Genomic DNA, 25582 nt, shown 5'->3' with positions numbered 1-25582 from the left:
ATAAAGGTATGGTATAGTTTAAGACTTCCAGGAGGGGAATCTACCCCATGGGGTCCCCATGCACAACATGTGTGTGACGAGGCCAGTGGAGTCACCCCTGACCCCAACCGTCTCTCAATCCAGTCAATGTGACAAACACAAAACATCTGCAAAGTGTGTATTTGACCACACACCCACACACAACACATGCACACACATGAGCTTGACACAGAGACCTACAAGGCATGGTTCAGGTGAGGTTTCCCCAGATCGCAAATGGAATAGACTAGAAAGATTGATTTCTGTACGGAACAAACCCCAGTTTTTAGAAAACGTCAAATGAGGCATACAGATATTTGATCATGTCTGACTTGAAGAATTTACACACGCTGTAAACTGGCACAGCCAAAGCTTCCACAGGTAATGTTAAGCATCCCGCCTTTCTCACAGTCAGGGAGAGAGCTGAACTGCATTTTTGACATTTTCCTAGGCCAGATCTCAGGGCTGATCGCCCCAGGTTCATGGTCTCCCCCTCCGCCTTCTGTTGTAACGTCTCAGTACTGTCATGGAGACACTTGTAGGCTCATCTCATCTGTCTCCCGGTGACGTGCTCTCAGCCTCTTCCCGGCCATTAGGGTGATTTACTGAAGTTTGCATGTAGTGGGGCTGCCAAAAGTGTGTGCGTGTGTGTGTGTGTGCGTGTGCGTGTGTGTGTGTGTGTGTGTGTGTGCGCACAGGGCTTTACAGGCCTATGAAAAGCCTGTCCCACTCCACCAGCCGATCCTGACAGTTTAATTGGAGAGGCGTAAATCAGAGAGACTGTCAGAAAGACGGGTAATTATTTCCCTCTGTTTCAGCTACCAGATATCTACCACCTCCCCCTCTTTTAAAACACACACACACACACCACACATCCGCAAAACACACACACACTCACACACCACACACAAACTACACACACTCACACGCAGACACACAATTCACTGAAACATACACACACAGACAGTCTTTATGACATGATAGCCATGCTGCTTTTAAACCTGCTGTTTAAGGGTAAATCTAACATGCTCACTTTCACCTTAAAAAAAATCACAAAGTCACAAACTCCAGGATTCAAGACAACTTCGAGTTGTCACAACTGTGCCCATTAATGGAATTGTAAACTTGGTTAAAGTTTACCTCTGAAGCTGTGGAGTCTTGTCTGGAAATAGAGCATATACAATGACATTTGGCCCCTAGTCTATATGTGGTAACACATACCTCATTGATGTATTTATGGGCCAAAGCTGCAGTGTATCAGAGAGCAGAGCCAAGTGGCTCAGGTTTGGCACGGGGCTGTGGGCACCAGATACAAACGAGGTGACAGCATCTCACCTCCCATCCTGAGGTCAGGGCTCACATCAGTGGTGGAAAATGAAAGCATCTCCCTGGTTTGGCAGAGAGCAACCTACCCTCATGTTCCTAACCCTTCTCCAACCCCCATGCTGACTAAGGACTAAGCGCCCACAATCCAGCAACCCCCTTTCCAATGGGAGGTGGTACTGAAGGATTGGAAAGATGATATGATTCCTCCATTGTAGGTGAGATGAGTGCTTCTGGTTGAAAGTACATACTAGAACCTTCTATATACCTGTTCTATGCGTCTGTAAGGCAGCTGGATGATGTTGTGAATTACAATATAAGCTACGGTCTCCTCCAAACTTCAAGTCAATATATTAAAATGGAACACCAGTAAAAAATTCATAACTAAATGGAAATAGAGGAAATGAATGGTTAAGGGTATAGCTATAAATATGGGAAACACATTGTAGCCAGGTTATGCCAGCTTTGAGCAAACGGGTCCCTCTGTCTCTGCATGCCTGAGACATCACATTTCACGACACCACAAATGCAATATTTGCTGTGTCTCCGGTGAGTAGATTTATGATTTGGAATATTCACCAGTAATAATATTGAATGTGCAGTGGTGGGGAGGGACACATGTTGATTTAGTTTAAATCCCTATAACTAAAGGGTAATGAATGAAGGTGTTTGGAATGGGTAAATGTCGTCCCTGGCTATATAAAATGTACTCGTATGAGAATGGTACTGGCTTAGCCTCCTTTTCTATTCTCATGCTCCTCTCCCTGTCTGTCTCTGCCTGTGTGAGGTAGAAACCCTCCACCCTCCCACTGTGTATACTTGCAGAATTGGGTGATCAGTCCACTGTCTGGTTAACTAAGGAAAAGAGAGAGGGAGGGAGGGAGAGAGAGGGAGGGAGGGGTAGAGGCAGGGACGGAGAAGGAGGGGGAGGGGGAGAGAGGGAGAGGTAGAGAGGAGCTGAGAGAGAGGAGGGGGACTTTCGGTAGAGTGTGTAATAGGAAACCAGTCCTCTCTTTCTCTCTCCTCCTCCCTCTCTCCTCTCTCCTTCTCTCTTGCTCTCTCTCTCTCTTCCTCCCTCTGTCCTGTAGGCAGCTGAATGGAATAGCAGCGTTTTTGTCTTCTCTGCTCTGGAAGTGTCACAGGGGACCCATCCGAGAGTGGGACTAAAGACTTCAGGAGGATAGCAACCGGGACTACAGGGGAACCAGGGCTTCTGGACCAGCAGAGAACCGGGGAGCCTTTCTAAGGTAAGTCCTGTCCCGGGCCAGGCTTCCACAGCACCTGGCTCTGCTCAGTGATAGAAGTGGATTGAGGGACGAGGGCAGGAAAGGGTAGATTGAGAGGGAGACAGAGAGAAGAGGTGGTGGGCGAGTGCTGTTCTCGGGCTAACAGGTGCAGAGTCCCACTGGTGAGACTGCAGGAAGTCGAAGCGGCTGGATAAGAACACATTTAGAACAGCACACGGCCTGCCAAAAGACAGAACACACACTTAACTACTTGTGCTTGTTTAACCCTGCATCTGTTCAGTGTTTAATAGTAAATTAGTCGACTGCTTGAAGGTGGACGGTGGGGTTTTGGTTCCAAATTTTGCTATTTAATTTTTATCTGTGGGGACAGTTATTATGATTATTATATGCTACGTGTTATAATGATTACACTTCATCTTTCATCCTCAAACTGGGCCAATCACAATGACAACATTCTTATAAAAATAATTACGCAGTCATGTATTTATAGAAACATTTTCTAAAATTGTTCCAAGGCCAAACATGCCTTCATACCCCTGAGCAGAAAGAGGGAAGTGGGTTAAATAATATCAGGCAAATCAGTGTTCTCTGGTATCCATTCAAGAGTGAATTACTTCTTGCTTTAGGAAATGGAAGCATCCAGGTTTTCCTCAGCTTGTTGGTCACGTGTGTGCTTGGCAGTGTGTTGGGTGTAAGCGAGCTGTTGACCACTGAGTGACAAAGAGTGTTGGAAACTGTGAACACATTATGTGTCACCGTGTTTAAACCCAAACCTTCAAGAACACACACATACACACACACACTTGGAGAACTATTCAGTTTCCCCTTCTACTTTAGCCTGAATTCTCTTCTGTTGTTTACCATCGAAGTTAATTTACGCCTTTTTTAAATACTGTTCCTGTGATGACTCAGATCTGGTGTCTGAGTTGTCATTTAAATGATGCAGTTATGTGGTGGTTATCTCATGCTAAAATAATCTTTGTACAAATTTGGCTTGAGCAAAGATGGGCGATCCAGCCTTAATCCAGATGGGAGAGCTTTCTACTCAATTACTTCAGTGTAAACAGGTTAAATTGTGTACATGTGTTGACAAAGAGGACTTATTGCCTGTCAATAAAGACATTGAGTCAAAACCAGATGATCACAGATACTTAAAAATGCGTCCAATAAATGTAATTTGCTCATCAATATCAGTTTTAGAATAGAGCCTCTGGATTGGAGCCAGATGATTAATTCATTAAGCGGAGGGCCAAGGATCCCACAATGAACTCAATTATCAGTATACCACTCTTGTAAAGTATTTCCCCTATTCATTCAAACTGTCAACTGACCTCCATCGTGCGGACAGATTGAATTGATATTGCCCTGCTTCCTGGCAGGGCTTTGTCAGTATTTTTGGACTGGATTGTATATCGCCTGGCTAGCATGAAGGTGTATGATTCCTTTATGGGACTTTGTTCATATCTGCAGTGCACAGCTCACTAAGGGGCTGGTGTGGAGCTGTGTGTCATCTACATCAGAGGCCACTCTCAGATACTGAAGGGAGCCAGTGAGTCTGTAGGTTAGTCATATCTCTGGTAGCTACAGCATTACCTGGCGGGTCGTATGACTGCGTCGGGTTGGGGTGGGAGGAGAGAGAGCAGTGAGGTAAAGGATTCTAATCCTGGGTGTTTGGGGTGTCATGGAAGCCCTGTGTCTTATCTCAGGCAGCGAGTCTTGGCTCTGAGGAGCAACATGCCGCTCTCTCTGAGATGACTTTAGCAGCTGTGAGGCAGACATGTCCAGGACAGGGTGAGGGCCCTTTACCAGAGACATCTACCTCGGCCAGGCAGTGAATGAGGGGAGAAGAGGCTGGGCGAGGGCTAGGGTTTGGGTTAGAATTGGGGCTGGGGCAAGGCTGGGGCAAGGCTGGGGCTGGGGCTGGGAACAGGGATGAGTAGGGGCTGGATTTAAGGCTGGATTTGGGGGCTGAGACAGACTGGGCTTGAGGCTGACGCTGGAGCAGGTTTCGGGGCTGTTTTGGCGCTGGGACGGGAGGTGGGGACCGGGCTGAGGATATGGATGGAGGCTAGAGGTATCAGCCCTGATTAGGAAGTAAGGCTGTTCCACCTCTTTCAGACCCTGCCAAAGAGATCTCAACTCGATGCAGTTTTCCATATGGTTTCCCTCTACGCCCTCTCTCCCTCTTTTTTCCTCTCTCTTTCTCTCTCCCTCTATCTCACTCTCGGTTTATCTCTTTCCTTAACACAACACACATACACACACACACACACAGTCATGAGACCCTAGCCCTCTCATGCATAGTAACACTGCAGTGCTGTGATACATTGTCCACGCTGCGCTCTACACAACGTTCCCGCCAGCTGCTGCCCAAATTGAAAGTTTCATCGAAATCAGCCTGCAGCCTTTGCTTTTCTCCACACCTATCAATCTTTCATGACTCATCTATATACCATGAGAACACACATCTGTCTTTGTACATAGCTACAGAACTGTGTCTTCCTTCTTTCTAAACGTGGTAAAACAGTACAGTGTGGTATACAGTGCGTTGCAAGGTTTAGCCATTGGTTAGTCTAGGCTGTCCCTGCATGTGGTACAGTAGACAGTGTGTGAGATTCTCAATTCAGGAAGTGAACTCCCTTGACAGTACCTGTCTTTATCAATAATTGAGCTCTCCTTGTCCAGTAATGGAATGAGCGAGGAGCCAGAAGAGGCTTTCTCCTTGAGCTCTTTTGTGTAGATTTACCTCATCCATATGTAGGAGTGAGGCTTGTAAAAAGAATCTTTTAAGTGGTGGATTCAATTGTCACGTCACTCTCTTGCTGTTTAATGTCAATCATTGAATTGCTGGGCAGAGGACGTGAAATGGGAGACAGGTATGATTACACAATGCATGCGGGGCAGTAGTTATGTCACATTATATCGTTTTAGTGAAATTTCAGTTTTCCTCTCAGTTGGTAATAATGTGACGTGATGTATATTTTTGACATCTTAAAAGTTTATATAAAAAGTCAGAATACAAGATACTTTCTATAACAAGCCATTTCCCGAGCTGTAAACCTAACTTGTCGTACCCATCTCTCTCCTCAGCTGGTGTGGACGGGCGTGGTTCCAGCTGTAATGGACTGGCCAGAGGGGGCTCTGACCCCAGCTCTGATGGCAGTGATGAGGGCGTGTCCGCCTGGGGGGCTGTCCCTCCTGACTCTCTCTCTCCTCCTCACCTGCGTCTCCTCTCTCTCTCAGCCGCTGCCCAGAGTCTTCCTGCCCTTTGAAGGTACAACAACATTCATTTCCTGTTATTGTCTCGGAGAACAAATTGCAAAATAACACACACTCCACCTAGCCCAATCTATGTACACCTTTACAACAGTACACATGTTTGGCATTAAGTGAGCTCTCGGTCTCATCTTGGTTTGTTGTGTTTCAACACAGCTGTGATGAGGCCATTATTTGATTCTGTGTTAATGTCTTACAAATGGTAAATAAGACATGGTGCCAGAGGATATACTATCATTCCAGAGTTTGTGAAGAGTTGCTCAGGTTTGACCTAATCTTCATGGTCGTAAATCATTGAAGGGCCCTTTCATCTTCGTACAATGCGTATTTATTCAGCTTTGTATGTCAGACAATGGAAAACGACGCAGACACACACACACAAAGACACACTCATGCGACACATTCATGGTCGGAGCCTTACAAGTGTCTGAGAGCCAGGGTTCCATTGTTGGGTTCTGCTCGGTGTCACTGGTGCGGCCCGCATTTCTGTGAGAGATGGTACTGCAGTGTATGGCATAAGGGATGGCCCAGGGAAGGCTGGGCCTGGTCCTGGTTAAACTTTAATCACAGTACCCTTTAATGGAGACTTGGTACTTAGGCCTCTGGGCTTTGTTTCTGTCTCTGCCTTTGATTCGGTTGTTTTATTTAATTTCCTTGACACAGATGATTATATGAATTATTAACCTTCCCTTTCTCTCTCTCTGAACTAGGAATGAGTTTGTGTAGATGGATGGGGTGAGGCGGTCGATTCCTCTTCCAGCTCAGGGGCCTTCCGCCCCGTCCTCTAGCCTATGTCAAGAGCCAGGGATGGATGTGAGGCGAGATGTGAGCGTTGGGTTGATGTTGTGCAGGGGGCTGCTGGCGATGTTTGATCAGTACCTCAGGATTATCATGGGGCTTAGGTAGCGAACGGTGTGGCTGTGCCGTACTGAGCCTGTGGTCTGAGGGAGGAGGCAGTCAGAGGTGGGCTTCTGCCAACCGTCGATTGTGATTCCTAACTCCTTACATTAAGTTCTCTCTCTCGTTTCTTTCATTCACCTTCCTCTTCTTCACCATCTTGTTCTCCACAGTCCAAAATCCGCCATTTCCTTGACTTTCAAATCAGTCTCCGTCTTTCTCACCCGGCCTGCTCTTTGCATCCCTCTCTCTGTGTTTCTCCTCTCTTCTTCACTCCCCCTGCGGCAGACTGGCAGTCCAGCTGTCAGACATGCAGTGAACTGGCCCACCCAGCAGAGTTCACTGACACAGACAGGCCCTGGGCAGAGGCTTGAACTGCATGTGGGAGCACGGCAGTCTGCAGTCTCTGTAGACAGACTCAGCAAGATAAGAAGGGTCATACACTGAGTCCATGTATTCCCTGCCGGCTTGTTAAAATGTCAGATCCCAGAGGTCAAAGGTCACCATATTGAAAATTAGTCAATCCTGATGATGACCTGTTTCCCAGGTGTGTATGTGACATTTTTCTCCTGTCCTGGCTGAGTTGTGGATTGTAGCAGACTGGACCGCAATGTCGAGCTACTATTAATAAAACAAAGTGCAAAGATTAGTTTTATGTTGTGTCACTTCTGTGTTGTGAGGGAGTCTGGTTTGCTGCCGTGTGGAGAGTCAGGTACGTGTTTGTCATCTATGATCCATGTGGGTACTTTAGCTGACTCTGTCTCCAGGGACACATTACAGAGAATTAGAATGAAAATGGAAGCAGAGAAGCCCTCACATATTTATTTAACTGATTATAGAATTCAGGCAGACGTGAAAAGTCTAGGGAATTGAGTTGAGACTTGATCTCAGTTGATGAGTTAGAAATTAGTTTTGAAGCAGATGGACAGGGTTTCATATGGACTTCCCAGATGTAAGAAGGCAGTAGAGAATCCTTAGTCCCAAGGAGATGGCTCTTTTCTCCCATAAACACTGGCCTCGAAGTCCTCACTGAGGAAGCCTATGGTGTTTGGGCCCTCTCCAAGGTCTCCAAGGTCGCTCTCCACAAGCAGGGAGTGGGAGCAGGACAGAAGGTTAGAGGAGAGAGAAAGAGGATGGCCTGTAGGGAAGAGGAGGAACAGGTGGGTCAGCACCTGCGCTCCAGTCAAAGGGTCAACCCCGGTGGGCGGCTTCTCTCAGCCCCCAGAGGGAACGACTGCTTTATTATTACGACCCGAAACTAACTAAACCAAGACTTTGAGGACAAATAAACTATAGAGGACGGGGCTAGGGTCAGTTTGTGAAGTCTACCTCTCCCATTCTCCCTCTCTTTCTCTGTGCCTCACTCCTGAAACAGGATCCATGGGTGAGGCAGGTTCAGAGGGATAAGTAAGTCGGCTTGCGTTCCGTCTCAGGAAGAAGTTGCTGTCTCGGACATTCTTCTCGCTTCACACTGCTTACTCTTGTCTTCCACAGGCAAACTCAGTGGGACAGCAACCATAACAGCATAATAAACATAGCTCCGGCAAAGAATAAACATTCAAATACTTCTGTTGTTTTTCAGAAAAGCTTGATAATAACCACAGGCTTCCTTTCTATCTGCATAATTGTTTTGGGAATTACCGTGATGAAATACATTATTTTATAATGATTATGTCTCAACATGATTATTCTAGCATTGATTTTCATATTCTTTTTTTTTGGAATGATTTCTTTACATAAGTATACTATCAGTGAATTGACACCCCCACAAAGACGTTGGGACTCTCTTCCTCCCTAATGTCTCAAATAGAAGAACATCAGGAGACTCACCGATGCCTATCAGTGTGAGCCTCTTGTTAATCAGCCTCTTAGATTTCCTCATATGGCAGTGGTGTGTCATTTCGACTAGCTGTGACCGGGTAGAAACGTTTCACCCCCCCCTCCTCTCTGACCCCAGCACAGCACCTGTCACTGACTTTATACATGCTTTTCCATGTTGATGCCTTTGATGTCATTGTGAGGTTCATTTTAACGACTGGCCGCCCAGGAGGGATGACTGTATTTGTCAAGTGCCGAGGCTGGATGTGTACTGGCTGGCTGACGGTTTATGCCTTGTTTCTCTCTAAGAGGACGGGTCAGGATCACACAGAGACACACAGGGTGTTCAAACTTATGGTCATTGTCACACAGTTGACAGGGCTCGTGCGACAATGTTTATGCACGTGTATGTACGCTGTATGTCTGTGCGTGTGTATGTGCATGCGTGCAAGCCTATATTTATGAAAAGGTCCATTTAGCCTCATCAGAATTGGCCGGCTTACAGTAACAATTGAGTGTATTTCTTTAAAAGCAGGAGCTTGCCGGAAGGAGTGAGAGTGGGAGAAGGTTCTAGTGTGTGCATGCTCGTGCACGTGTCGGGGCCTCGTAGAGCAGTGTATACTCCCAGTGTTGAAATCCCCTTGGTAGTTTTCAGGAGGCTGCCTGAATGTAGCTGCAGGGATGTGTCAGAGAAAGATTAAGATCATGTCTGCAGTCTAATGAGAGCCTCCTCGCGCTAGGAGCCACCAGCCCACGCTCCCAGCTAACCCCTGAACAGAGCCAGCCGTTGTGGGCCTCTCCCAGCCTCCTATCAGAGAGCGGAGGCTCTGGGTTCGTCTGCTTCCACAGATTAGGCTACACTTTTATCATGGCTCATTACAATCTCCTCTCACCCCTCATTCTTCATATAGGAAGACGTAAGGTGGGAGTCCAACTGTGAAGGATGTTTGCCTAATGGTGAGAATGCGGGGGTACATGTGTGGGGGGGTGCGTGTGTGTATCTGTGTCTGTGTGTCAGCAAGTGTGTGCGTATGAGTGTTCATCATATTTCTTTGCGGAGGTGAAACCTAAAACTTTCCGCTGGATCACCACTGGAAGAAAGAGTATGGTTTTCCATCGTCTTTTTTTATAAAAGTTGCGGATTCGAGTGGATTTGGTTTAATTCCTCAGCTCTCCTGAAAACATTTGACCACATTCAGGATTTTAATCTAAATTACCATCTGAAGCGTTGCTGTGGAAAGTCAACAATAGTGGCCACTGAAACTAAAACCTATCCAGGGCAGCATTTTCAGAATTCTTTTGTAAGAAGATCAGGTGATAGATTAACGGTACAAACCTTAGTATAAGAAAATATTACATTCACCACCTCAAAGGTAATGTCTCTCAAACGTGAGCGTCTTGGGAAGGTCAGAGCTCGGTTTGTAGAGCCTAAACAGAGGCTAAATAATTGTACAACTTTTCTCGACATTAAAGGATTTCATGGTCATGTCTTCTCGATGGGTTTGACCTTTGACTGGACCTAATATTCCTGACCCCGCAGCCTGCAGGCCAGTGCCCTGTGGGGTCAAGCTGAGGTTAAAGGTCATGACAGGGTCTGAGGAGTGCTGATTGGGACAGATGTGGACCAATATGTCTGTGTTTGTGCTCGGGGGCAGAGCAATCTGAACAGTACTATTGGGAAGAAGCATCGCTTCTCTGGTTTTAATAATACAGTCTTATTTTATACTTACATCTAATCTTGCCATTAGCAAAGATATGGCTGCTTTGAACTTAAATCAGTGATGCTGCGTGATCTTGGGGAATTCTTGGCAACACAAACCAGAGGCATGTCAAAGCTGTCAGCAAGGGAAGAGGGGAAGACTGAGACATACAAATAACCACCAGGCTAGGCTGCAGCTTGTGGTGTGTGTGTGTGTGTATGTGTGCACAAGTGTTTGTGCGAACACGTGTGTGTTTCCCAGACCTTCAGATCAGTCTCATGTGTTCTCTAGCTAACAGCTCAGAGATGGAGTCAGACTGTGGACATTCTCTAGTGAAGGTTAGTGGACCCAGTGATGCCGCGGGCCGATGTGTCTGAGATGTTTGACAGACCCTCTGTCTGTGGGCGCTTTCTCGGCTGTCTGTGTTTTGACAGTCCTGCCTGTGACCTTGCAGCCCCTGATGAATGTTTTATTGTCCCTCTTTTGTGCCACGCTGAAAGGTAATCAATACCCATCGATATGGAATATGCTTAGATCTTTTCTCAGATGTACAAGGTCAAATGGAAATTCCTTTGGCTGACCCTCGAAACAATATTGATCCAATTACATTCCAGACAAAATATTTGTACATCTTCCACAGACGGACCTGTGAGGTTTTCTTCTGCTGTCTCTCTAGCACATGCAGCCTGACTTTAAAATATGCTGCCTGACTCTAGAAGATGCAGCCTGGCTCTAGCATGCAACCTGATGGATTTTCCGATTTGAAGAGTGGCTGGATGTATTTAGGACGTTGACTAACGCTGGCACATAAACTGCCAAGGTTTTCCACAGAGAAGGCCAGGGCTCAACATCATGGAGGGGAAAGGTTAAAGCAACACCAGCGTCTGAGAGCTGGATTACAGTCGTTACCTCAGGCTTAGATGGAATGTGCGTTTCATTAGACTATTGGAACTGTCTTCATTAATCGGATAAACACCACATATTATTTTCATTGTATGCATTTTTTGTATAGAACCACAATGCTGTTTTGGGTTTCAGAGGTGGGGAAATCATTCATAAGAACGACAGGTGTGGTACAAACATTGCCATCCTTCTACAGCAAGAATGACCACATGGCCTTTTGTGTCCCTGAGGAGACTATTTAATCGGACAAAACCATCTGAGAAGGGCAGTGTCAACCTATCCGGTCAAACTTCACCCTTCCTCTGGTTCGCCTCTATCTCAAATAAATCCATACGCTCAAAGAATCCTTTGAGTCAACCTTTTATAACCTTCCCTCGACCTGAAAGTCTCTCTGCGCCTGTAGCTTGCCTGACAGTGAAAAATAAATTGATTTAACAGCCGTTGGGGGTGAAAGGTAACCAGAGGCCTGCTGGTTAGGTGAAAGGTCATGCAAGGGCCCTGGAGGGGGTGGGTGGGGGAGGCATGCTTATGACAGGTGAAGAGAAGGCCAGGTGCTAATTGGAGCACCGGGAGCTCTGGACTTGCTAGCGTAACGACTGGTTAGCTGTTAGCATCTCCGGTTTCAGCTTTCTGGAGGGAATATTACCCAGCACCTCAGCAAGTCAACCGTGTAATGATGCCCGCGATGACGCTGGTGCTGGATATCATCAGCGCTAACCCCAGAATAAGGAGAATTTAACGCTCTGTGGGCAGATCAGAAAACCCTTCCTCAGACCCTCCCACCCTGCTTTGTCAAAATACAAAAATCCTTGACTCCAGAACTCAACATCAATCATTCAGGCCACAGGCATCCAACCCCATATGATTCCCATTACTTGCGTCTGAATACCAGACCATAGAGGAAGGACAAGAGCACAGAACAGAAGATGAGATTGAATGCGTCAGTTGAGGGCTGGATCCTCTCCTCAACAAGCAGTCACAGTCTCTAGCCAGGGAAGAGTGTGTTGCTGTCTGTGCGGTGAGTGTGTGTTTCCCACTGCCTGCTGGAGAATGTGGAGAATGTCAGGAAGACAGACAGTTGGACGACTCTGTCGCACAGCCTCGGACGTCCTGGGTGGTCTGTTGGAGGAGAACACGAGAGGGTGATATGCTATGGCACGACATGGCAATATATCATAGCCCATTACTGTATACAGTCAGGCCATGTGTCCAAGGAGAGTCCCTATCCCTTTAAGGCCTGGTGGCTTTTTTTTTTTTTTTTGGGGGGGGGGGGGGAGGGGTCGCTGAAGGGGGGGATGGAGTTGCCAGGATCAAGGCTGAGAGTGTCTCAGCATGTGTGAGTGTACCAACACTGTATTAGATGAGAGCAGCCATGCAGAAGTCCAACCAAGAAGCCTCGGCATTGTCTGGACAAAGACTAGTGGTATTTGGCAGAGGTTTGAAGTCAGGTCCTTTATGAGGAAAGCCACTCCATCTTCAGAGGGTCTGTGAATGGGAGGGGGCGTGCTAAGCCCCTGCTTCAATATTTATCGAGGCGTCTGATTGGGGTCTTCCCACCGGCTGCCCCTGACAACAGTGGCACAGGCTCCTCCCCCTGTGAATGGAAAAGAGGCCTCCTTGGCATGGGACTCGTTTCCTCGTGCTGCCCTTTGAGGGCACAGCCCAGTTGAAGTGCTCTGTTCTGATGAGTCTTGAATTGAGGAGCCACAATGGCCGCTCCTCGACTGGCCGCCTGCCCAGTCCTGTGGTGTTAATGGGGTCTGGAGACCTCTTGGCTCGTGGAGGCTCATCCAGGAAGCCCTGACTTCAGCTGCTGCTCCCCTACCTGCAGGTCTCCACCGCTCTTATGAGGAGATCTCACCTCGCTCACAGTACTGGCTGCTCTTGTGTTGTACACCTAGTTATGGTATCAAGTCAAAGCCAGAATCTGCACATTTAATTTTCTGTCTTGAGTGATTGTCTTGATGCTTATTGTTTATCAACCATGGGTGGGAAGATATAAATAATTCATTCCATGGGTTACATTCTTAAAGATGAGAGACCCAACCATCTGATGTTCTGACTTAAAATGTAGGGAAATGTCCACCTAAATCATAGCTGTGTCCATCACAGCTTAACCTGTCAGGTTGACAGAGAGAGAGACCCACCCATCCCAGACCGCTGGCCCCAGGTCCCCACACCGGATCCAGAGTGACTCTAACAGCACAACCTGCTCCCCTAACAGGGACAGCATACTTTCCTATTAACAGTAAATCTGTCTTCGAAGCAACAAACCACTCCTTGTAAGGCGAGCCAAGGCCGAACTACTGCTGTGTTGTTTACTGGCAGGAGCCAGCATTGCAAAGCCACGCTACTTTGATGCACCAAACAAACAAGAGTCCTCGCTACAAGAAGCATGCCGTGATCGAAGTCAAAAGGAAGCCGTGGTCTCCTTGAATGTAATCAGTGTGAAATGATCAAACACTTGCTGTGATCTCCCCCCCCCCTCATCTCAACAATGGTAGAACAAATACAAACTGTGTCTCTATTTAATTCTAGCCAAGACAACATGGAAGGAATGACAGGACAAGTCTCAGCCCTCGACTTTCAGTATTCACATGAATGTTCATCACAAGAATTCTGTTCCTTCTGAACTCACTGTGTGACTGGGAAGACTGCAGTCTTTTTTTTTTCACTATCACACAAAGACCTTGAAGGATCAATTCCTCATGCCACACGGGAGGCTGGCCGGTTCGGTTGAATGATCAAAGCTCAACAACTTGCTCTTGGATTAGGGTGGCGGCAAAACAATGCTGTTTCCAACTGAACTTGGCCAGGTTTGCCTTTTCTACTCCAACTCATTTGTAGGGTTGGTTTGACCATGAATACGTTTAAATGTGAATAGAATAGGGATTCCAAAATTCTTAAGGGATTTTTAAGGGTGTTAAAAATGTCAGAAATTATAGATCCATTCATTAAGATGAACCTACTATAGGTCTCAACCTTATTGTCACAAGTATTTCTCTGGTGCACATCTCTGCCCTGTAGTTCCTGACGGGATTCAACTCTGCGTTCCTTCAGCTAACATCTGTACATGTGCTCTGAGGCTGTGTTTTCGACCATGCACACACCGTTTCGCCGCAACACACTCCCTCTCGTTAATATTGAATGACCCCTGTGGTCTCCTGGTCCCACACAATGAATTTGTTCTGTTTCCGCTGGACCAGCTCACAAAAATGAACCACTTCAAAGACACAAAGAGAAAGGCACTGTTTTCTATCTACCTGCTTTAGGCTACCGTGCCAAATGCCTGTTCGCTCTATGGATGGTGGGTCACGGTCGAAAAACCAGGTGCACAGCAGAACTCTATGGGTGAACGGTTGCGGTCAAAATGACCTCGGGTGTCCTGCCAGGTTACCCACTGCGGCACAGCCCACCTGCCGACATAAATAATCCAATACTTGGAGGCTTCATCACGGACCTCGCCCCTTCCATCTCTCTGCACTCTGCAGTAATGGCAGCCATGTCTTCAGTTTCTTAGTGTAGCCACAACAACCCGGGATCTCACCACTGTCGTCACTTACAGCTCATCCTGCATGTCAAGCCTTCCCAGTGGCTGACTGTCAAGGGTGTGGTCCTCACGTTGCTCACATTTCTGGGAAGTGGAGAGATCATGTGTAGCCAATAACTTTTGACCACACTGTATTTCACTTTAAGTCCGTTTAAACCACTTCTGAGCCATTATGTCATTAAACTCACAAACAACAACACCCTACAGCAGGCATAAAGGCAGGCAGCAGGCAGAAAGGCAGGCAGCAGGCAGAAAGGCAGGCAGCAGGCAGCGTTAGGTCCACAAACATGCCTGACAAACCCTCAGGATTTCTGTTTGTGATGTAAGTGTGGAGGAATGCTTCTAGAGCGCATGACTAATAAATCACATGTGGTCAGGGAATATTACGACCTCGTGGCTTTGTTCATTATGTAGAACAATATGGGAAGGCTCAGAATTCATTGTTTTTCAAATAAAATTATCTTTAGCTTGTTGTCGGAGCGTGGTTTTGTTTTATGCGCAATTTTCGATTTACATAATTGTACTATATTCCACTTGTCAGCCGAGCTGTCCTCAAACGCTCCCAGTAATGTCCCAGAAGAGGAGAGAAAGAGAGAGAAAGATTTAACTTATCAATGACAGCTGTTGTTGTGGGAATATGCTTTGATGACACTGACACTTAGTGTCACAGTGTCGAACTCTCCTCTGGACGCAGCCCCTCCCACAGCTGCACGTTTGCTTTCATCACCCAACACAGCGAGTTTGCAGAGGGTTTGGGGGGGGGGCAGAGGGTGAGGGTTTTGGGGGGGGGGGGGGTTCGTGACTCCACACAACCCCTCGTCTGATCCTGGACCAGTGGATGATAGGATCAACACCAACAGCGACCATATCTCAGCCTCACTCATAAACTAGCCTATCGTGTGCTGACCTTTTGCTAGTCAGTCCCTCTCAGCAGGCTCTGCACAGAAGAGGAGGAGAGAAACTCTGAGCTCCGTACTTAGAGAATGCAGGTGCACCATCCAGTATCATCCCCTTGTGATTCAGGGCTATGATTCAGTCGTATGCAGGCGTAACTCGTGGGCTTGGTTCTGTAGGTCATGCTGGCCAGACACTGGATCCCGTGGTATGTACACACTAGAGGGTAGACAAGCCTCTTCACTGCTCAGCTGGTTGTTAGGGGGTCATGTGACCTACTCCCTGCTGGCTCCCCCCATAACGCCAGGGTTAGAGGTGGTTCCAGCCTCAGGATGAAACATGAAAGTCTCCAGTTCCTCCCCTGAAAAAACAATACAGAGTTCATAATAATACAAAAATGAATTGCACCCTTCTCAAACCCTTCAGAACAAAGTGTTCTAATGGAATGTTCCGAAGGGACATTGTATTGTGGATTGAGTTGGATTGTACCAAGTGTATCAGCCGTAGGTGGTATCTTATCCTCTTGTGTGTGGATTCAGTTCCTTGTGTTCCAGGGGAAACTGAGACTGGAGCCATGGGCACGTCAATGGAGACCTGCTACCTCAAGCATGAGAAACAGATCAAATCAAACCAAGTTTCAACTGGTGCTTTAAATCTCTCCAACTGCTTACTTTGGGGAGGATGTGAGAATGCGGTTTTGGCTGCGGCTTTTGGAGCTCAGCGTGTTTCTAATTAGTTGTTAGTTACTCCTTCGCCCTTGGTGGCACGCCTCACTTCCTAGTTCTCTGGCAGGGGAGGGGAGCAACATCTTCAGCCTGCTCCAACAGTGCCTCCCTGAGCCCAACGTGATGCTATCTCCTCAGCTCTGAGGCCAGGGCCGAGATGAGATCTTTTTCTCCATGGGCTTGTCTTTATTAAACACACATTTGCAGCAGGGATTTTGACAAGGCCTTTCATTTAAAATGACTTTTTTTGCAGACTCAGGTGGAAACAAAGTATCTTCTGTCTGTGTGTTTTGTGTGTTCTTCATTAGGGTCCTTGCAAGATGCTCTTGCCTGGGCTTATAGAACCCTAACCAAGAGTCAGAAAACCATGAAAGGTGTGTTATTTCAACATTAGGTAAGCTAGTTGGAGAAAGAGCGAATAGTTGTGGGAAATTGAGTGCCTTGTTCAATTTTGTTTGGGAGTTTAAACAACCCAGGCTTTACATGCCATTCCCCACATCAATTAACATCAGGCTGAGATCAAACAGAGGGGGTGGCACTTCTTTGATGGAAAAAGGTTTTCACCTCGAGGGCAGGCAGAACTGAATCATGGAAAATGTGACTTCAGCATTGGGGCAATGAAGAGGACTAGGGCCAGCCTGTTTCTTGATTAGCAAGGGGGACACAAAGGAAGAAGCAAAGCTCCACTAAAGGTCAGAGTGGGGCGGGGATGGAGAGCAGGGATCTGCTCACACTTCACTGCTTTCTCCTCTCAATGGGGATGGAGAGGGATGAATATGCATGAGTTTGGCTTTGAAAGTGAAGGGGCTTTGATGGTAAAGCTAAGTACTCCCTCTCTCGCCGGACTCTGAGGGTAACTTTGTCCGAGGCACATATAGAGGATGTTTACCTCAGATATGTCCCTCCACAACATGAAGGGCTTTCAATCGCTCACAGAGACAGTCTCTTACAGTGTGCTGGAATTTTTCTCACGGCCCAAAGAGTTTAAACAAAGGCTGGACTTAAGTGATTGAAAACTAAAATGAACGTATAGTACTAAAGGGTACGTTTGTGTTTGTATATAAACAGGATTACACATGCGCTTGCGTTCGATCCACTGCTCTCAGCTCGTGTTCAAAAGGGACCTGAGTGTTCCAGTCTGTCTTCGGGTCCTTCACATCCGCTCATCGTGTTCCCTCGTGTCACTTTCCTTCCTCCCAGAGCTCCGGGCGTCTCAGGCCTTCGATCACCACAGCCTGTCGGAGAAGCCCATGGACTACAGGATCCTGCTAGTGGACGAGGACCAGGACAGGATGTACGTGGGCTGTAAGGACCACGTCCTCTCCATGAACATCAACAACATCACGCAGGGCCTGCTGAAGGTGAGGGTCGTGTCACTGCGCTGCCGGTCCTTCATTCCCGCTGCTCCGCTCAAGAAACCCCTGCTGTTACGCTTTGGGTGGTTAGGATGAGTGGTTCCCATCTGCACGTCACGTGTTAAAATTCCACTTCAACTGAGAAAATGACACCTTGTTCTGTTGCACTTACCTTCCAAGTTGTGGCAGAATGTATTTGTCTCATCATGCAAATTGTAAAATGGTAATATTCCGATTGAAGTACACTATCTTTGATCAGCGTCATTAAAGGGAACAAGAATGAGATGTATGTCAGGTGACATGGCACGGGCACAAGTTCAGTGATAACTAGCTTTTTGTGCAGTGAGCAATGCATCATTGCCATAATTGACAAGCGTAAAGAGCAGAAACAGATGGGAATGCATTTCTTTTTCTCTGGAGACTGCTGGAACGGATCCATTAGCAAAGTAATTCCCAAGCACACATTCACTGTGTTAAACCTGTCAGGAAAACAGCATTTATCTGTAGAAAGAAATGATTGCCTTAGACTGTAAGACTGACTGGGAAAGCTGGCATATCTTTGTCATGGTTTTCTCTTTCGGCTTCTCTGTTCTCAGTTTCCAGGCGTCTCTCTCTCTCTCTCTCTCGTCTCTGGTTCTAGTTATCGTTTCAAGGCCTTGGTGGCCACTGATCCTCATTAAGCCATGTTGTGGTTTCTCTCATCAGGTGTTTTGGCCTGCCTCCACCAGCAAGATAGAGGAATGTCAGATGGCTGGCAAGGACCCCACGGTAAGAACACACAGGACAACTCTGTAGGTCCAAGAGGCTTTGGGTCAGTTTAGTGTTTATCCCTTATATGGTCACAGTTTCATGATATGACCACATATGCCAACAGGTAACATAGCACTGGGGCAAAGAATTTGAAGCAATCATTTGGTATATCATGGGCTTTCTTTAATAATGCCACAATACTTGGTAAACAGCACAAAGCCATAAGTGAATCATCCAAAAGCACATCTTATTATGACAACTCTCATGGTCATGTCCACTCCCTCTATCACAACCCCATTCTCTGTCTCTGTCTCTCTCTCTCTCTCTCTCTCCTCTCTCTCTCTCTCTCTCTCTCTGTGTCTCTCTGTGTGTCTCTCTCTCTCTCTCTCTCTCTCTCTCTCTCTCTCTGTGTCTCTCTGTGTGTCTCTCTGTCTCTCTCTCTCTCTCTCTCTCTCTCTCTGTCTCTCTCTGTCTCTCTCTCTCTCTCTCTCTCTCTCTCTCTCTCTCTCTCTCTCTCTCTCTCTCTCTCTCTCTCTCTCTCTCTCTCTCTCTCTCTCTCTCTCTCTCTCTGAGTTAGTGTGCTGGTGCCAGGTCCAAATACACATGTAGCAGCAGATGTGGACTGGTTGTGATGGGTCATTGGTTCTTCTTGGCAGCCTCTTGGTTAGACAGAATGAGAGTGAGACCTCCACCACTGAGATAATAAACAGTCATCAAAGCTCGCACAAATGAGTTGCTGCTTCACCGTCTGTTACGGGCTGGCCACAGGATTAGTGGCTCCCACCCACTTGCCATTACAAAGAAACACTGTACGGGCTGAAATGGTATCATGAAGATACAAAAATAGCGTAACTGAATTCCAAATTAGTTTATGTTTTTCAGCTAATTGGGCTGTTCTGTTCTGAGAAAACTAGAGGGTGCAACAATTGAGAATTGTGTAGGTGTGCAGTAACTGAATATAAATGAGCACAGACGGAAATAGATAGCCTCTTTCAACTCTCTTGATAGCACACCAACACAGAGCCCTCTGTGGGCAAGTACAGCAGCCATGGTAAACACAGCGAGTCTGTCCACTGCTGCATGGAAGTAGAAGAAGAAGCTGTATCCTGACACTGGTTGATTTGTATTGCTTTGAGTCATGCCTCTGAGTGGACAGGATACCACAAATATTTGGATGAGCTGTCTGTCTGTGTGGAGCTGTCTAGTGGTCACCCTGCCTCCTCCATGTTCTCCTCCTCCTCCTCCTCTCTGTCCAACTCCTCCTCTCCTGTCACCCCTTATACTCCTTCACTTTCTCCTTTAGACCTGCCAGGGCTATTCCGTCTCTCTGTTTCATTAAGTCTCTCTCTTCCATCTCCCTCTCTCTCTCTCTCTCTCTCTGCCTCTCTCTGCTCCAACCTCTATGTCTCCCTCCACCCCTGTGTTCTCTAGTTTTCCGCCTTCCTTTCTGTTCAATTTCAGTTTCATGCAGTTGTCCAAAAGAGGTTTTACTTGTGGTTCTTGAATCGGTGCCTTTGTCAGTCTGTTATGGTTACTTTCCTGATGTGTGTATATGTGATTCCTGGTTAAACAGCGGGTGCAGGTGCTGGGGCTCCAAGACAACAACCACACATCGTTTACATCGGGTGGTATTGGAGCAGAAATATGACCTATGTAATGAATAAAAGTATGACATTGATTAAGTCCATATTTTATAGCTTACCGCTTTGAACTCTGCATGAATTCCACTCAAACTGTGTCATTAGACTTCTAGGATCCTTTTAAGTTTCTGTGGCAAGTCCCGAGTTCTCATGGCTGTGTGTGGCTGCGTACATACTACAATAAGAGGGTGATTTGTTCATATATATGCTAATGTCAAGTAGATCTGACTGGGGATATGAGAAGACTGCAGGGTGTAGAGTTGATGGTGAGTGTGCTGGAGAATTAGAATGATGAACGAGAGAGATGGGGGGTATAGAGAGGAGGGGAGAGATTGAAAGCAGAAAAAAAAGTGAGAGGGAGAACTAGAAGGTAACCGTGAATAGGGCGTGTGAGGTGGGACGTTTCTGTTGTTTTTTCTCCGGTGCTCTCTGCGGAGCTGTGTGTGTGTGTGGAGCCGTGTGTGTGTGTAGAGTGTGTGTGTGTGTGGAGCCCTGTGTGTGTAGAGTGTGTGAGTGGCCGCAGCTGCCGTTTCCGTGGCGATGGCCAAGTTCCTATAATGACTCCCAAGGTGCTCGCTCCTGTCCTGCCTGGCCTGCTACGCAGTCTGGGCCTTTATTACCCACACATCCTAGCACTCCCACTGTTGAGGAAGGGAGGGGAGTGGGGGAGGGGAGGGGAGGGGAGGGGGGGAGGGGGGGAGGGGAGGGGAGTGAGGGGAGGGGAGAGGTCCATAATCAGATCTCAGACCTGTGTTAACTCAGAACTCATCTGGCATGGACACCGCAGCTTAGGCTCGGTATCCTCTTCCCTCCTGACATCGTTTTTCCACCTCCACCACTGCCAGAAGGAGAACTGGATATTACAACCAGCATCATGCAGCACGTGACTCCATATCCCAATTATTACTAATGTGATGGGCTAATATAACATTGCTCATGTGGAACGTAATTACCTGTAAGTTCTCATAACCACCTAGAGAAACACCACTCAATCAATCATCAAGCATTGCTGCCTGGCGTCTACTAATTCATCCTTTATGATTGACCCTCTCCCTAATTTCTCTCTTTCTTTCTCTCCATATAAATCCCTCTCATCTCTCTCTCTCTCTCTTTCTCTCTCTCTCTCTCTCTCCATCCCAACTTTGTTTATCTGCCTGTCTCTCCGTCTCTCTCGCTCTCTCTCTAGCATGGTTGTGGGAACTTCATCCGAGTGGTTCAGCCCATTAACAGAACCCACCTGTTCATCTGTGGGAGTGGAGCCTACAGTCCTGTGTGTACCTACATCAACCGAGGGAGGAGACCTGAGGTCAGTACTCACCTATACCCTATGTCACATCTAAACCGAGTTTGTTTTCAACAGCAAATCCTATGGATTTTTGGGGGTTTGTTTTCGGACAACCGGAATCCTTCAGGGGCTGTGAGATTAAAGATGCAGAAATCTGATCAAAGAGACACATTGTAAAGCATGACTTCCTTAGGAAAAGCCACTGTGACATCCTCAAGTTTACAGCCTCAAATATCAGCCTCTCTGAGACCAGAGAAGGGATGGATGGAGGAAGGGAGGGAGGAGCACTGCTTTCTGGGACGTCTGCCCTTGTGTCCGGCCGCAAGAGCCCTGGAAGTAGGAGCGGGAAACCCCTCCAGGAGAGAAGTGCGGTTCCTGCAGTCTAACCATAGCAGCGTCTGCCAAAAGCTAATAAGCATGAAGCTCTGAGCCAGACTCTCTCGGCTGGGCCTCGTCTCTTGTCACGTGGGGTTTTGTTTGAAAGGCCGGCAGTTCTTAGTCTGGCTCTGGTAAGTATGCAAAGACGCTATTATGGGATGTTAATGCGTAGGCCTGGCCGCCTGTATCTGAGGCCCGCCAGGTTGAGTCACTCCCCGGCACGGAGGACCCCCGGATATGGTCCCAGACTGACAGGGGTGCCCGGGTGCACAGGAGTGAAGCCAGTGTTCAGACTGGCGAGGAATGGCGGCGTTCAGTGCCAGAGACAGACCAGATCTCAACACCACCTCTTGGAGAGGAGCCTGGTTTCCTAAACACTAGTCCCGCAGTGACTGAAGCATCTTGGAGGGGGGGGGGGGGGGGGTAAGTCACCAAGGTGCCTGTTAAAGTTGGATGAACCACTTGACTGAGGGGTTAGGGGCCCAAGGGGAGGGGGTGAACCACATAATGTTAACACATTAGGAAGAAAGTCCTCCTCCTCTCCTTCATGGAATGTTCAATTTAATGTCCCATCCAGACCAGTGACTGTCTTTGTAAAAAAAAACTGGCGCAGGACAGGATGACGTGGAATGCACCTAATCTCTTCTTTTTTGCCAAATAGGTCAGAGACCAGCATTCCGATATAAACCTATCTCTTTATTCCTAATTCCCTCTCTTCTCCTGCAGGAGCAAGTGTTCCACATTGACTCGCGAGCGGAATCTGGCAAGGGCCGCTGCTCCTTCAATCCCCAGGTCAACACTGTCTCCGTCATGCTCAGTGAGTCCTACTTATCCTTCGGTCTCTCTATGTCTGTCTCTCTTCCTCTCTTCCTTCCTCTCTGTCTTTCTACCTCTCTCTCCGGTCTCTCTATGGTGTCTGTCTGTCTCTGGTCTCGTCTCAGTCTCTCTCTCCGTAGATGTATTTTTATCTCTTCACCCCACACATGCCCCCATGCCCCCCTCCATTCCCCCCTCACCCCTCCTTATCTGCGACCTCTCAGGTCAGGCTGCACACCCCCTTATGTCACACCGTGTTGTCCTTTGATCTCTGATTGGTCCGTGCGTGTCGGGTTGCTGTTGACACAGTCAGAGAGCGGAGGCAGAGGGGCCGAGGGGCCGAGGTGTCGCACGCAACGGCTCGGCTTTCCGACACTCGAGCGTCGCCGAGTCAGCGGCTTCGCCTGGCAGCGTAGGACGTCCGGTCACAAGGGGCGAGCAAGCAGGGAGGACACTGAACCTCCACCCCCACTCCCCTCTGCTCTGCCACCCCCCTTCACCCAAGACCACTGGCAGGCTGGCTGTGTGAGAGCAGTGATCCAGCACTGGGGAGAGGCAGTCCCTGACTCAGACCAGAACAATCAGAGCCAGTGTCTGGACCAGATAAAAGAGACCTTATCTGTATCTGCCCCTGTCTCCACACTGAAGTCCCTCATACTGGACTCTGTAGGGCTGTCGGGAGGCCTGTCAACACTTTCCCTCCAAGAACGGCCAGGCTTGGACCCGGGCCATAACCCCGGAAAGCTGCAGGCTTGGGGGTTAGAGGCTGGGCGTGAGGGGAGGTTGGGACCAGGGGGGGCTGATGGAATGATGAAGTGACAGAGTAATGGAATGATAGAAAGCATGTTGCCAAAGGATTGCCCTCTGCGCTAGGCTATTAGTGGAGTAAAGTGAGTCTCAAACACAAGGCCTGTAAATCTGGCCATGGTTAACTGCATTAGCGATTTACTGTCATCAGGATAGACTCTCTGTTTCAGGCGAAGCAATCAATCACAGAAGAATTTCCATCACTGTTATTGCACTGGGAAAATATTTTTTATTATATGTTAAAAGGAGTTAAAAGGTCAGCGCCAAAAGCATTGTGGGAGTTGTAGTGCTTTGTTTGGCCAGGTGTGTGTGTGTGTGTGAAGCTGTCCAGATGCCATACTGTGTGTCTCTGTGTGCTCTCCTCAGACCAGGAGCTGTTCTCAGGCATGTATATTGACTTCATGGGGACAGATGCTGCCATCTTCAGGAGCCTCACCACCAGGAACGCAGTGAGGACAGACCAGCACAACTCCAAGTGGCTGAGTGGTGAGCTATAGTCATGCTCCTTATCCTTCCACTGACTGCTGATGAACATAACAATGACATAATGATAATGATGATGATAATGATGATGATAATGATGATGATGAAGATGAAGATGATAATGAAGCTGACTAGAATGGATGCAACTACTATCGACAATATTGTAGATATACTTACTTTTCTCAAGTACTGTACATCTAAGAGTGGCAAGACGCTCAGCAGAGTTTAGGACTACAAGGTTTACTTTGCCTCTCTTAGAACCCATCTTCATCGATGCCCAGTTGATACCAGATGGATCGGACCCCAACGATGCAAAACTTTATTTCTTCTTCCGGGAAAGACTGACAGACAACAGCGGAAATACCAAGAACATTCACACCATGGTCGCCAGAGTGTGTCCGGTAAGTGTGTTCAGGAAGAATGATGCATGTGGATGTGTGTGTTTGTTTAAGTGTGTGTGTGTGTGTGTGTGTGTACTCTTCTAGATATTAACCATAAAGTATGTCTGTGTTTGTAGAATGACATTGGAGGCCAGCGGAGCTTGGTGAATAAGTGGACCACCTTCCTGAAGGCCCGGATGGTGTGTTCAGTGCTAGAGGAGGATGGCACTGAGACCCACTTTGATGAGCTTGGTGAGACAAACACTCACAGTCCTGAATGTATCAATGAATCCCAACAGCCCAGACCTACAGCATGCAAACTATCAGGCAGTCAAGGCCTGCAAATCCCAATATTATCAGATTTACAGGTTTTGGTCATTTATGAGCAGTATCCATATGTACATCTGACTTTGTAATGAAAGACAATACAGTAGAGTCCTATCTTACAATGCATTTGTGTTTGATTCGAGGCCTATCACAGCATGTTAGTTCATTCCTCCCCACTCCCCTTCATGCCCTCTTTATGACCATGACTGATGAAGAGTCCGCTAAATGCTGACTTACAAGATGAATGTGTTCTGTCCGTACCAGAGAGTGTGTTTTTACTGGAGACTGAGCAGCCTAAAAGCCTGCTGGTGTTTGGAGTCTTCACGTCAACAAGGTGAGGCCAATGCTAATATTGCTCTCAAGCCTTGGATGCTATGCTAACTATGCTAGCCAGCGCCAGATCTAAGTGGGAGTCATGTGATGGGGGATTCCCTGCAGAGGGGAGACAGTGTCTTGTTACAGTAAAGTAACGGCTTACTCAAGAGACTCATATATACTCTGCTAGATTGTTGACTTCGACTCTATGGTTCTCACATTTATTATCTACCTTAATGTGCAATCTACAAGGTCATTCTGTCTTCTAATTGGTCTGCATAGTTAACCTCTTGTGACCTTGCAAAAGGCCCTTGTTTCACCGGTAACCCGAGAACCAGATCAAGGTTACAGTAGTGTTGTCGGCCTCTCTGTCTCTAGCCAATCGAAACAGAGGGAGCCTTGAGGTCTCAGTACACTTTGTTATTTCTATTTCCACAACGTGTTTCTTCCTTTTCCTCTCCTTCACACGACTGTGGTCTGCTCTTTGAACAAAAGGGCTTTTCTGTTTCACACTGGTGTGGTTAGAAGTGACCGGGACAATCCACACCATATCCCTCTGGAGGGGGGTGTGGAGCAGGGAGTGGTGTCCCCTCTGGAGGATGGCAGTGGTTCCACCCAGATGATATGCCTTAGATCTCTGAAAAACAGCAGGTTTCGGAGGGACTGTGATGTTTTAACTGGGCGGATTCACAGAT

At 47.4% G+C, this 25582-nt stretch overlaps 1 protein-coding gene across 1 annotated transcript in view; it reads left to right on the top strand.

The window, feature by feature from the left end:
* The first annotated feature begins 2447 nt into the window (after positions 1 to 2447).
* sema3c (sema domain, immunoglobulin domain (Ig), short basic domain, secreted, (semaphorin) 3C) overlaps positions 2448 to 25582 on the top strand; it is a 31333-nt gene continuing 8198 nt past the window's right edge. Inside the window, exons 1-10 of the mRNA XM_067254067.1 lie at positions 2448 to 2588; positions 5679 to 5862; positions 17552 to 17712; positions 18412 to 18474; positions 21283 to 21402; positions 22486 to 22576; positions 23749 to 23868; positions 24124 to 24266; positions 24383 to 24497; positions 24837 to 24906. Of these exons, the coding sequence (XP_067110168.1) occupies positions 5709 to 5862; positions 17552 to 17712; positions 18412 to 18474; positions 21283 to 21402; positions 22486 to 22576; positions 23749 to 23868; positions 24124 to 24266; positions 24383 to 24497; positions 24837 to 24906 (1037 nt within the window). The 5' untranslated portion in view covers positions 2448 to 2588; positions 5679 to 5708. The remainder of the gene's footprint in view (positions 2589 to 5678; positions 5863 to 17551; positions 17713 to 18411; positions 18475 to 21282; positions 21403 to 22485; positions 22577 to 23748; positions 23869 to 24123; positions 24267 to 24382; positions 24498 to 24836; positions 24907 to 25582) is intronic.

The sequence above is a fragment of the Osmerus mordax genome, chromosome 17 (assembly GCF_038355195.1).
Source record: "Osmerus mordax isolate fOsmMor3 chromosome 17, fOsmMor3.pri, whole genome shotgun sequence".
NCBI lineage: Eukaryota > Metazoa > Chordata > Actinopteri > Osmeriformes > Osmeridae > Osmerus > Osmerus mordax.
Note: the sequence above shows the minus strand (reverse complement) of the source record. Positions and strands in the feature narration are given on the sequence as shown.